At 41.0% G+C, this 13,101-nt stretch overlaps 1 protein-coding gene across 1 annotated transcript; it reads left to right on the top strand.

Annotated features, from left to right (window-relative positions):
* The first annotated feature begins 4,688 nt into the window (after positions 1-4,688).
* LOC119720749 lies at positions 4,689-9,854 on the top strand. Its single transcript, XM_038190581.1, has 6 exons — positions 4,689-4,974; positions 5,981-6,026; positions 6,452-6,675; positions 7,324-7,479; positions 8,018-8,311; positions 8,858-9,854. The coding sequence occupies exons 1-6, from the start codon at positions 4,876-4,878 to the stop codon at positions 9,038-9,040; spliced, it is 1,002 nt and encodes a 333-aa protein (XP_038046509.1). The 5' UTR covers positions 4,689-4,875; the 3' UTR covers positions 9,041-9,854.
* Positions 9,855-13,101: the final 3,247 nt, after the last annotated feature.

Genomic DNA, 13,101 nt, shown 5'->3' on the forward strand with positions numbered 1-13,101 from the left:
ATTTGAGAAATGTAAAAAAAAAAAGCGAAGTTAAAAGCACAAGGCAAAATGGCGAAATACTTCTACCCAGCCCTGCCCCTGTCAAACAATTGACTTTCGCAGCCTAGTAAAGTTATTTACCTTAATACGCATCCGTGAAACATATCACGTGACTGAATTAATTAATGTAATGGGCTAGGGGGCGGGGCCTTGATGACCTCTGTAGAGTGGAGAAATTAACCTCCGGTAAGGGATGGACTGGACCGACAGTATAGTCAATAGCAACCTTTTAAGTCGCACCACTCTTTATTGCTTCCCTCCAATTACCAATTAGAGCATAACAAACAAATAAATATACACCCCATAAATCAGTATATAACGTAGTCGTATATAATTATAATCATTATACGCGCCAGCACCGCGCGAGTATTTAGTGAACGCGCGAGTGTTTAGCGAGCGCGGGATTATCTAGCGAGTATTATAACACCTCACCCACAGATTCTGTGTCTTGATTGGCCGAGAGCGAGTCACATGACACTTTCTATTTTTGCTATCTTTCTGTGCACGGCCAAAAGAACTATACCCGTAGCAACCAAAGTACTATACCATTAGCAACCAAAGTACTATTTCCACGGCGCGGTATTTGTGTGCAAATGCATTCTGGTGTGCGCGTTGCGCGTAGCGCGTATTGTTCCAAAAAAAGCGCGCCGCAGAGTTGGGTTCAAACATTTCGTAAAGGGGTAGTTTGGAAGAGAGAAATACATTTTCCACCAAGTTTGTATTGAAATTGAAGTTTATTTGAACTGTGTTCAGATTTAAATAATTAAAATATTAAAACCAAGCGGAATCTGTGGGTGAAATATTATAAAACAAATATTTAATGTTTTATCTCGTGATAAAGTAAAACTAGCCTCCCTCGGTGATCCATGGAGCATTCTATTTTCCCTTTCGCTTGTACCCCCCCCCCCCCCCCCCGCCCTGCAAGCTTTTCAACAAAAATAAAACATCTCTAAACTGGAATAAAAGAGTAATAAATCAGTCTTAACGGCCGTTTCAAACCTTGCAGAGTCATAACCGTGATGACGCGCAGGTCACAGGTCGCGCAAAATCCAACCAATCAAAGCGTGAATTCATCAGAGTATCCCAGCGTCCTGTTTGCAGGGCGGGGGGGGGGGGGGGGGGGGGGGTACGAGCGAAATTTTCCCTCGGCTTCGCCTCGGGAAAATAAAATGTCCATGGATCACTTTGGGAGGCTAGTTTTACTACACCACTCGAAGCATTCAAAATTTGTATACTAGTTACTTTCCAGCACTGTACCATGTGTACAGCGCGCGCACCGTAACGCGCTATACGTGCATGTACAAAAGTTACAAACAATAAAGTCGAAAAATTCAAAATACAGTCGCAAGGACATATCAAACACTCTAAAACCCTACTCACCCGGACACCAGGATCCGTGCGGACACCGAGGGGTGGGCAGACATTCCTAATGGTCAACAGGACCAGGCTGGAGTTTCAGAACTCAGGTTTTCTGACGTATTTGCCGCCCGAATAGTGTGCATCACATAGCCTTCAGCCATTGAATAAAAGGAAGGCCAGGACTCGACAAGATCCCGCGAACCAAATAACACGGTAGGCTAGTTTATATATCCGTGCGCGGTAAAATACACAAATATTTGTAGTTAATTAAACTAAATTGAATTTGTCATTAAATCAATATCAAAAAGATTCAAGATAATTTATAAAGCAATACTAGATAGTGATCCCCACCCAATTATGTAGAAATCAAATTATCTTTGGAAAAGTGGTTACAGAACTACGCAACAAAGTATCAAGGCAAAATAAACTGCAGTTGAAAGTGTACGAGCTGTATGGGGCAGGTCCCACATTAATATTCAAATTACTTCATAATTATTCAAAAACAATTTTCCAAAATTATACTTAATTGTTGTATCTAATGTTTGGAATCACTGGAGACACACACACACGGTGCTCGGCTGACTGTTTATTCAACAACTGAATGGAGGTCAATCCGTGACCTGTGTTGTCATCAGGTACATATGTATGGAGTGCCTATGATACAATATTACAATCAATGAAATAAATTTCACTATTTTTCTGATTCATGGCTACGGAGCTTGTTTTTTTTAAAGGGAATTTAAGTCCGAGAACAATTCGGTACAAACCGACCCCATCCCCCTCTAAATCCCTCAGCATGAACCGGGTGATTTACATGGAGCTTAGTTACTTTTCACAGGAATAACCTAAGCACACTTGAACAGTAGTGGTTACCAGTTGCCAATTAAGCTGTTATAATCATGCAGTATTTTGACTGGTTTCCCGCTAGTTCATTCTCAGCCCCACTCCCTCCAGTACTATGTTCTGTGCCCAATTTGTCACCGTTTTTTACGAAGAGCCACACAGTACATGTGGATTTTGAAGGGAAAAAAAGTTTTCGAGATTACCGCAAGACAAGTTCCTCCAATTGTAAAACTGCAAAAAATACTTGCAGAACCTTTATGTAGTAAGAAAACGTTCACATGATTCTTTGAAAGGTAAACTTTCATGTAAACCCAGTAATTAGAATCAGCACAATAGTTAATTAGCCAAAATTAATTACTAAAGATGTGTGTCCCTTCGTGAAACCCAAAATCCTCGTTTCCTACATTTAGGCCCGTTCTGTTCAACGTGTTTTTCCATAGGGAAGGAGCGCGCATGTTACGCGCGAGCAACTGATAATGTGTGGCTCTTCGTGAACACGAAAATCTCACTTGACCTACTTTTACGCCTTTCCGTCCAATACGTTTTGTACGCGTTCAAGGGGCACCTATGTTCGTGTCTCTTCGTGAAAACGCAAAATGCACTAATTGAGATGCATTACAGCAAGCAAACACAATAATGGCGTGGATGTGCTAGTAGATTGATTCCCATTGTTTTTACGTCACTAATTCAAGCAACATTTTCCTTTGAGGTTTATAGCTTTAAATTTGCTGTGCTTACTGCTTATGGTCTCCTTGGATCTATGGAAAAGACAAGGGCTCTGTCAAAATGCTTAGCAGCGGCATGTATTGAGCCCTGATTCGGGGGGGGGGGGAGGTTGGCGGTTGCCGCCCATTTTTGGGGTGATACATCGCTGATCGTGGTATCGTGCGAGCAAAATCGTACCACCAAGGCCAGCGAGACAATCAAGACCGAGTCTACTGTCTGCAGCGATTAGGCCATTAACTCTCTTTAAAAACCCGTCTCTTCAATGTCACAAGTACCCATGATGGATGACAAATGGTGCATAGGTTAATGACTATCCCCGCTTTCAAGCATTTACCGCTCTACGTTTTTCTTTTCAAAGTTGTCTTCTTTTTGTCAAAATGCGGGATTTTGGGAGCGCTGTGTGGAAGCAGCGGCGGTAGACCCTGGCGGATATTGTACGGTTTTCCATGAACGTTAACAATACATTAAAGTAATAAAAGAAAAAATATATCAATAACTGAAAAAGGGTAAAATAATACAGATTCCGAGCTCCAACTTTGAGGGGAAAAAAATGTAGGGTGAGGGCATCAGTTAACTCAAGGCCACACGGATCTTTTTGCTTAGATCTGCAAATTTTCATATCTATATATATTGCGGTCATTTAGTTTATTTCGTTTGAAGTGTAACCTTTGCTCAAAATCTTAAGAAGGGTGCATAAAAACAAACTTAAAGAAGTTTCAGCTCAGTGGATGGGGCCTACTCATGATACATTTTGAGGGAACAGGGAAAAAGTACGCGCATTTTTGGGGGTCTCGCAACCACCTTCAACGATTATTTTCTTCCAAACGATACCATCTCAAGGTGGAATCGCATCACACGGTATTTGGTATCAGTCCTATCTTCACTTTTCTAGTTACATCGGTAGGTACGTTTACGGGTAATTACAAAATGCTCCTGTGTTCTAAGCAGGTACATACGTTTCTGAAGATCACACATCTGTGTGTTGGATTGTTAAGGAATACTTCCATGATATTAACTCCTATATGGAAACATGCATTCTGTGCCTTGCTGTTACTTGGGTCAATCTTGGCGTGTTAAAAGTATACCAGGGGAAGTGGAAGGAAACTGTGACCGTTTGTGACCTTTTTAAACAGCAGGAGAGTAGCCCAGGGTCCAACATTAAAAAACAGTTCAAGATTAAACTGAGATGTTAAAATTATAGGAAGGATGAAAGCAAGATTCTGGCAGAAACAGATCCGCTTTGCGGTCAGACTGGCTCCCCGTCCGTACATTATCTATACTGATTGTGGGGCGGGAACCAGCCCATCCTGCGAAAACAAAATTAGTAATTGTATGGCAGCCAATAATTCGAAATTGTAAAGTTTCAATTAAATAACTTGACATAGGCCGATTTTTTTTTGGTCGATGTGTCATTCAAAAGTAAAAAAAATAACTTTTGTATTGCTAGAAAAATAGCAATTTAGAAGCAGAATCTAATGTTCGAGATGAAACTCGAAAAAAGCACGGGGATTGAATCTTTAGGCGGCACTCGGGAAGCGTTAACGTTGCCGCCGTACTTCTGGCCAAAGCACTGTCTGAAAACTAACCCTGAAAGTCGCGAAATGAATCGTACATCATCGACCGCCGTTTAGCCGCAAAAAATCCTGCCCGTTTATTAACAACAAGGTCCCCGTCTGCTTGTCACGAATTGACGCATGGCTTCCCAGCCTTCATTCCGATCAGAAACTTTTGTGAGTATCGCGTTCACACGCTGTCGTCGCGTGGTGAGCACTCAATGGGCCATGCTTCAGTAGAGACCATGCCCTATGGTCTACACTCGCACTAGTCAAAGTCGGGTTTTTTTTGCCAGCGAGAATATAACACGCCGTGATTCGGTATACATTTTTGCAACTAAAGTAACGAAGAAAGATGAACCATTTTCGTGTGTTGGTCGTTTGTTGCCTGTTCCTGCAGCTGACGTTTGGGGTCTCACTCCCATTAAGTCGCCGCGAAGACACTCGTTCTAGGGTAAGCTAAACCTGATTAATAATTCACCCCACTTCGACATGTTCGGATGAGGTCATGATGAGGTCACTTACATGTTTATCTATAACACATCCCGGTATACTAGGTACATGTCAACTATTTGAAAATACAACTTAATCAGACCTATAAGCCTCAGAAAAATGCGGACACAGCTAAACAAAAATCTCAACGAAAACAAGAGCTCTTTTCGGCTGATTTGCTGAAACAGATAACTAGAAAAAACCGAAACTTCGGCAAAAATGAGAGGGCCCACGTAATAGAATATTTTGAGGAACCATGCATATTATTTTGCAACCATTCAAACACACGCACATTTTGTGCCTAATTTAAGTTCATTTTCAATGTTCATATTGCCATTTTTCTAGGGTGTTTTTATGTGTGACTTTTTGGTGTTTATGATGATAAAAGCTTCCATATTCATTAGCTAAACTATGGTGCCATTCAAGGCAGATAACCTCAGCGATACAGATGCACCAACAGTCACAAGAATTTTGAAATTTTTTGTTATGGTAATTTTCTATTATATTTTATAGATTCATTGATGTTTCAGTACATGACAGTAAGTTAAAAGAGCAAACATAATGTACAAACTTAATAAATATATTCAATGACACCCCCTTCGGGAAATGCAGAATCCGCCATGTTAAATCTCACAAATGTGGTCAATGGGTAAATTTGGGGTTCACAATTTGAACAGAAAAACCTTAAACTAAACAGTGTCTTCCTGAAATGATATCACAGCAACAGCGCCATCAGATGTTAAGAAAAGCATGGAACATTTTTCGATTCTGAAATAATTCGAAATGTGAGAAACCAAAAAAAATCGTCCAAAACGTGGGTCGAGTTTTGTTTTCGTTCGGTGTCATGTCTCATTCAAAATGGAATAAATTGTTTATTGCTAGAAAAAAAAATACGATTTACAAATCTTTTTGTGGTGAAACTCTGAAATCTCCCACTGAAATATTTTGTTTTGTTTATTTTGCTTCAGTTTGACGACTTGCGGCGGAAGTTAGGCGGGCCTAAAACAGGGCGGTGTAAGTTTGTTTCTTGGTTTATAGTTGTTTTCAGTATCGGTAAAAAAAAATAATAATAACCACTGCAACAAAAACAAAAAAATTTGGGCTATTTAAAATTCTTAATAGATTTTGTTTTAATCAGATTTTGAGTTCTAAAACTAAGTCCAAGCATTCAAACTTCAAAGCAAAATTTTAAACCTATCTATTATATTGGCCTAAAATCTTGCTTAACGATAAAGTGAAGATACGCTAGCTCCGAATATGCCAGGAGAAATGGGTTTGATCGAGTTTTAAAATGTTCCCCCGCTTGCAAACTTATTTTTGGTCAATATTTTTGGTCGATTTTCGAGGACGGACAGTCCGACGGACTGACCACCAAAATATGTAACAAAAAGAAGCTCCTGCCACAGCTTAAAAAATCAAATATATATATGTTTTTCCAGCCACTACAGTGTCCGAGCAGCTGACAGTACCGACGATTATCCGGTACAGTACCTTCCATGTTGAAGGCTTGGCCCAGGACGAGGAAACGTGGTTTGTTGCGAAGCTGTGCGGCGGCAACACCGTGGGGAAAGCAATCAACGTTACCATGGTCCTGAACAACAACCTGGGTTGGGAGCCAGTCAAAGGCGTCGTTAATTTCGCAGTTATCGACTCCTTCTTCCAGGTAAAACTGTTTTGCAATAATCCACTAAAAGCTTTGTTGCCAACGTGTGCTGTGGGCGGGGCCTACTTGATCGGTTTCGAACCCACAACCTGCAGAATTACCGACCACAAGTTCAATGCTCCAACCACAAGGCCAAGGCACTGAGCTCTCCGTGCTCAATACAAATTACAATAATTGTGTGCTGTGGGCGGGGCCTACCGGATCGGTCTATTGGCAAAAATGAGCGTCCCTTCTGTTTTTCCAACTGAGCCCTGGCACACGCACCGCAACCCCAGGCTGGTTTCGAACCCACAACCTTCAAAATTACCGACCACAAGTTCAATGCTCCAACCACAAGGCCAAGGCACTGAGCTCTCCGTGCTCAATAAAAATTACAATAATTGTGTGCTGTGGGCGGGGCCTACTGGATCAATCTATTGGCAAACAATGAGCGTCCCTTCTGTTTTCTAACTGAGCCCGGGCACACGCATCGCAACCCCAGGCTGGTTTCGAACCCACAACCTTCAGAATTACCGACCACAAGTTCAATGCTCCAAACCACAAGGCCAAGGCCATGGCACTGAAGTCACAGTGCTCAGTAAAAAATACACTAATTTATCTTAAATGTTAAATCCTACTTCTATTTTTACTACATGCATTCCGTGTCAGGGTGGCGTGTTGTGCACGAACAAGGATAGCAACGGCGATGCAACCCCACATTGCCTGATAGAATCTTGGCCCAACGAGCATAACATCATCATCCTTGCTAAGGCTGGCCCTGTCTCCGGAATCGCCTTGAGCTTAGCGGTAGAGATCTTTGAGCAGGTAATCACGGCAACAGCCATTATTACTTCCGCCAAGGAGGTTATGTTTTCATCGGATTTGTTTGTTGGTTGGTTGGTTTGTCTGTTAACAAGATAACTCAAAAAGCTATGGACGGATTTGCATGCAAATTGTTTTAGGGGTGGTCCTTGGTACAAGTACACAACTTGATTAGATTTTGGAAGTGATCCGGATCTGGGTCTGGATGCAGGACATTTTTTTAAGGATTCTTTACCCTGTTGTATGTGCGAATATGCTATGTGTAGAGACCATGAACCTCTGTGTGCAACTGAGCAGCTTCGTGTGCGTGGCACGGAATTTGTTAGCCTTGGCGGAGGTTTGCGCTCCCTGAGTGCTTTTTAGTTTGTTGGGGTGTTTGTCGGGGGTGTTAGTCTGTTGGGGTTTTGGGGTGGTTGTTTGTTTGTTTGGTTGTTTATTGGGTATTTGTTTGTTTGTTTGTTGGGCTGTTGGGGGTGTTTGCTTGTTACTTTGTTTGTTTGTTACTCTGTTTTCCTTTAAATAATGTCTTTTCCATCTACAGGGCAGCCCAGCTGCACTTCAGGTCAAAGCTAACATACCGAGCCGTGCATTGCCCACGATCCTGAGCCTGATGAAGGGATTCGATCCCCTATCACTTCCTCCATACCCAATCCCCCTGACCGAGACGGTGTCCGTCTTCCCGGCGGTCTCCCTGGCCTATCAGCAGCAGGCCATCATCAAATTCTCCATGTGCAGCAACACGGAGGCTCACGTGTTCTCGGTCTCGTCCACCGTCACGTCTGCGGACGGCGAGAGCAGCTTCGCACAGTACATCTGCGACACATTGCCGTGTGATGTAAGTGTGACGTCAGACCACCATTCAACATTTGGTCGCCCATTATATCAATGTGGTCGCCCTACTCACGTGTTTATAAAGACAGCAAATTCTGAAATGTAATTGGTTGCTTTGCATCTTGACGGTACCGCCCACATGCATTCCGATTGGCTAATACTTTTCAGGCAAATTCACGCGTTGCGCGGAATGCAGTTCCCTCGTATATTGGACGAGGTGTATACGTCATAGGTCATAACACAAAAGTAGAGAGCAAATTGTTTTAGTCCGTATTTTAGACAAACATGAAGCCTACATGGTCAAAGGCATAACAAGGAAACTAATATTTGGATTGTGCTTCATCAAGATGAAACAAAATTCGCTTTCTTAATAGCGCCATCTACCGCCCCGCTGCAGCTTGGCTGCACTTTCAAATGAGTAGTCTGCGCGTTAGGGAAACATAAAAATTCAGTCTGGCCCGGACCCAAGACTACTCCAGTGTATTGCCCATAACAAGCGCCCTCTTTTGCCAATAGGAAGTAATCTGTTGGTTTTTTTCTCCTTGTGTAGGTCGGTTTGAACAACATCGCTCATAATGGCGAACAACAGGCCAGCAACGTCATCGCGACTGACCCAATAGTAAACAGTGATCTGTATGTTGTGGTCGTCAACTGGGGAGGTGCGTACGACGAAGACTCAGAAAATTACGTCGGCAATTTCATGTACCATGCAAAACAAGACAAAATTGCGTAAACATACAACAGCCGTCGTGTCGCGGGCAAAACAAAATGGCGGATACTATTGAACCAAATTTGACAAATTTTCGATTTGAAAACAAACTCTAACTTCCACTGCAATTTTTTTTCTTCTAAGTGTTAGTTTCTTTCTTTTGAATCTACTAGAATTATACTATCGTAGATATTTTAGATATTTTCATGTTATTTTTTTTCCGTTTAACAAAGATTTTCCATTTTTAGCATTAGAAGTGAAATAAAGAATTATTTTGGCCCCAATTCTTACCCACTCTAATTATTTGGTTTTGCCACTTTTGAATAAAGTTTCCTCTTATTTTTTTTTTTTTTTAGGGGGCAGCTGTTTTGTTACCAGTCGATTGGTAAAAAAATCGGGTATCGACATATTTTCTTCAACTGAAATATTTCAAGACTTACTAAAAAGACATGAAATTGTGTATTAAACAATAACTTTACAATATTGTGATCGATATGCCAATTTAATACCGGCAAGTGAGCAATAGACAAAACTGTATGGCGATTTATTCCACTTAGCCAATTGGTATACATTCTTTGTTTTTGTTGTGTTTTTATTATTTGCTTGTTTCATTTTGTTTGGCTCGGTTTGGTTTGATTTAATGACTCAATTTTGTTTTTAAGATTGTTCTTCGTCCGTTTTAGTCTATGTTGGTCCGCTGTGCACACGCGTAAGAACAGCTAAATGACTTCTAGCATTTAGACCCGAAAACGTTTTTGTTTTATTATCATTTTTTTTCCCGCAAAGTATAATGGTGAACCGTGAACTTCTTTTGAGGTAATAAACTTTTAAAACAGTATAATTGTCCTTGTTGTGGAGTTTTTTGGTCTTTGTGCTCCAATGGTAATGTTTGTGTTTGTGTTTGTGTGGGGGTGTTCGTTTGTTTGTTTGTTTTTTGTTACTCATTGATTCTTCCCGTATCTAGTGAACCGAATTATCAAAGTAACATCACACCACTAAATTCCGGGAAGAAGTACTTACATTTAAGCGGGAAAAAAAGCACCGAAACGCTGCAAATAAGTGGTCTAATATTTTTGTGTTTTCAAGATTTTGTCAGCAAAGCAAATCCCTGAGCAATCGGGGGGGGGGGGGGGTTGATCTATAGCTCTCATGAAACGGGGGGGGGGGAGGAGTTGATTATAAATAGGGGTTGAGTGAATGCTTTCTATTGGTGGGTCCGGGGGCATGCCCCAGAATTTGTTTTGAAAATCTACGATGCTTCCCCTGCATAAGGCAATTAATTTGAGAATAAATTTAGCAACTTTAGCATATTCCATTCATTGTTTTTGGTCCCATTTCCTTATAGCTTCATAACTTAGTCAACGGCTGAGCGGGGGTGGGGGTGTCAACCCCCAACCCTTATGGCATTATCTTCTTTCTTTTTGTCCTGTACAAGTTCCACAGTAAGCTCTGATTACAGAGACCTGTACCAGAGAAATCACCTCCCCCATGTCCTTATTAATTTTACACGTTTGCTGAAAATGTCTAAAATTCATCGCTATCTGATGTTTTAGAGCTGGTAGCCATGGTGTTATATAGACGGCAAATCCGGAGATTCCACATAAAATCAGTCAACAATAATGTTGACCCTCTGTGGGGATTCAGGCAAGAACTCTTCTTCTTTATTAAGGCTCTCCAATGTCATAAGTATGCATGATTGATGAGCAATAGTGCATAGGGTTACTGACTATCCTGGCTTTCAAATATTTACCACTTTAAGTTCTTTCTTTTCAAAGTTGACTGCTTTTTTTCAAGAGTGGGATTTGGGGAGCTCTCGGTGGGTGCAGCGGCAATAGAGCCTGTCGGATATTGTACGTTTTCCAAGAATACTAACAATACATTAAAAGAAAAATAAATGATAGAAAAGGTTAAAAAAATAAATGATGCTGAACCCCAACTTGAAAGCAAAATGGCGGGGAGCATTTTATCAAGGCCACGGCTTGAGTCTTGTTTAATGCTCAGCTCTGCAAATGTTCATAGTTACATTAAGATACTTTTCGTGCATTTTTTTCGTTTAAACATTGCTCACAATCTTTAACACGAAGGCCAAGGGAAGGCTAAATAACAAGTGTTGTAGTCGAGTATTTTTTTCCGAGTACTGAGTACGAGTACTACAACACTGATATAAACAACTATAACCTGTTGAGGTTTAAGCTCAGTGGATACTGCATATTTTAAGAGAATGTATAGAGAAAACGTACGCACAATTTTGGGGTCTCGCAACCACCTTCAGTGATTATTTTCTTCCAAACGATACTATCTCAAGTAAAGGGGGAATCACATCACATGCTATTTGGTATCAGTCCTATCTTCACTTTGACCAAGGGTTTTCTCGTTAAGGTAAAAACAAGGTTCCAGGTAATAACACCATGTTCCTATGTGTTCTAAGCAGGCACATACGTTTAAGATCGACGATGTTTATGCATGGGATGGGTACGGAATAGTCTCCCATAATATTAATGTAGACGATTTTGAATTTTGTTGGCTAACTTTCGCGGTTGGCTTAGTCTATCCCCTTGCACAGCAAAATATGCGAGCAGCCTCGGCGATTGATCAAGCAAAACAAGACTGCGTCTTGATCTCCAGATTCTGGCCATTCAGCGGGCGCTTTCTATCGGGTCTTCGGTTTACAAAACCATGTGAGCAAATTGACCAATCAACAGCTTAGTCCACGTTTCTGATTGAAATGTCGTCACAATTTCTAACTCCGATTGGCTGGCTCGCAGGGTTGCATAAAGTGCAACAGACAAGATACATTGTCATATCTGCCGCATCATCAATGAGAACTTTCATTGCACAAACAAACTTTTTGACGGCGCGTCGTGTGCGATAAAATAATGATTGACTCCTCGGCCAGTAAGAACCACGCACCTTGTTGAAACATCATAAAGCGGCGGTGCCTTTGGAAGTTCCAATCGACGGTGCGTCAATAATGGTCGAGCTACGCAAAGCAGCACATTGGCGGCGATGATGGCTTAAAGGGAATATACATCATTTGTTTTTGCTGTAATTTTCAGAAATGGATGGAATTGGGGGGCTGGAAATATATAGCAAATATAGTTACACTAATTTTTTTGAGGTTTTGGGCTCGAAAATGCAATAACAACCAAGAAAAACAACCATTTTCCTGTAGTCTGGTTCCCTGACTCCATATAAGAAGAAACAGAGCAGTTTACATACATTGGGGAATTGTAAGGTCAGGGAACCAGTCTAGCTGGCTTGTACCCGTTCATAGGTGTGTAATCGATTGCAAACAAGTGCGATGGTCAATTGGGGCCAGTATTTGAAAAAAAGCCCGTTTTTTTTTCAACCAGCGTTGGAAATTGATACAAAAATACCACTTTTCTTGAAAATGACAGTATACCAGGTGCCATGATTTTACAGGATGCTTTACACTGTCATTCACTAACAGTCCAGCAAGGTATTTCAAAATGATTTGGTAGTTTTATTTTTCGATGTTTGCAAATGTTGTATTTTCACTTTAAAGTCAACCGAAAATGAACTATAAACCGATTCAATTACTGTCTGCCGTTTTGTAAAATACCCAAATCGTCGGCACGACACAAAGCTGTTTTTTTATATAAAAAATACAAAACAATCAAACTCACCGTCACTCCACATCAGACACAACAGAAAATCATTTCATTTCAAACAGGCTGCTCCCTCATCCTAACAACAAAAAATCGATCAATAAAAAAAAACATCAAAAACACCCGAAAAACAATTTCTTAACAACATATCCAATTCAAAGGAGCTGCACCCCGTGGTAACACAATGCATCAGGTAGCAGGCAATATTGTAATCGTCCCTCTTTTTTCTACTTTTTTTTTTTTGGAAAAAGTGTTTACTTACTTTTTTAGCTGTCTGAAAAATGGAACAGTCAAGGCTATCTTCCCACACACAGAATGGACACAAATCCCCCTGTCACAAAAGAGACCAGACAGTGCAGAAATGTGGTAAGTTTTATTCAACTTTTTTTTCCGGACCAACTCTCTTCCCAAGAACGAGACACGGTGATTGACAATGACAGGTACATGTATTAGCAA

This window comes from Patiria miniata, unplaced genomic scaffold, assembly GCF_015706575.1.
Source record: "Patiria miniata isolate m_02_andy unplaced genomic scaffold, ASM1570657v1 HiC_scaffold_9, whole genome shotgun sequence".
Lineage (NCBI taxonomy): Eukaryota > Metazoa > Echinodermata > Asteroidea > Valvatida > Asterinidae > Patiria > Patiria miniata.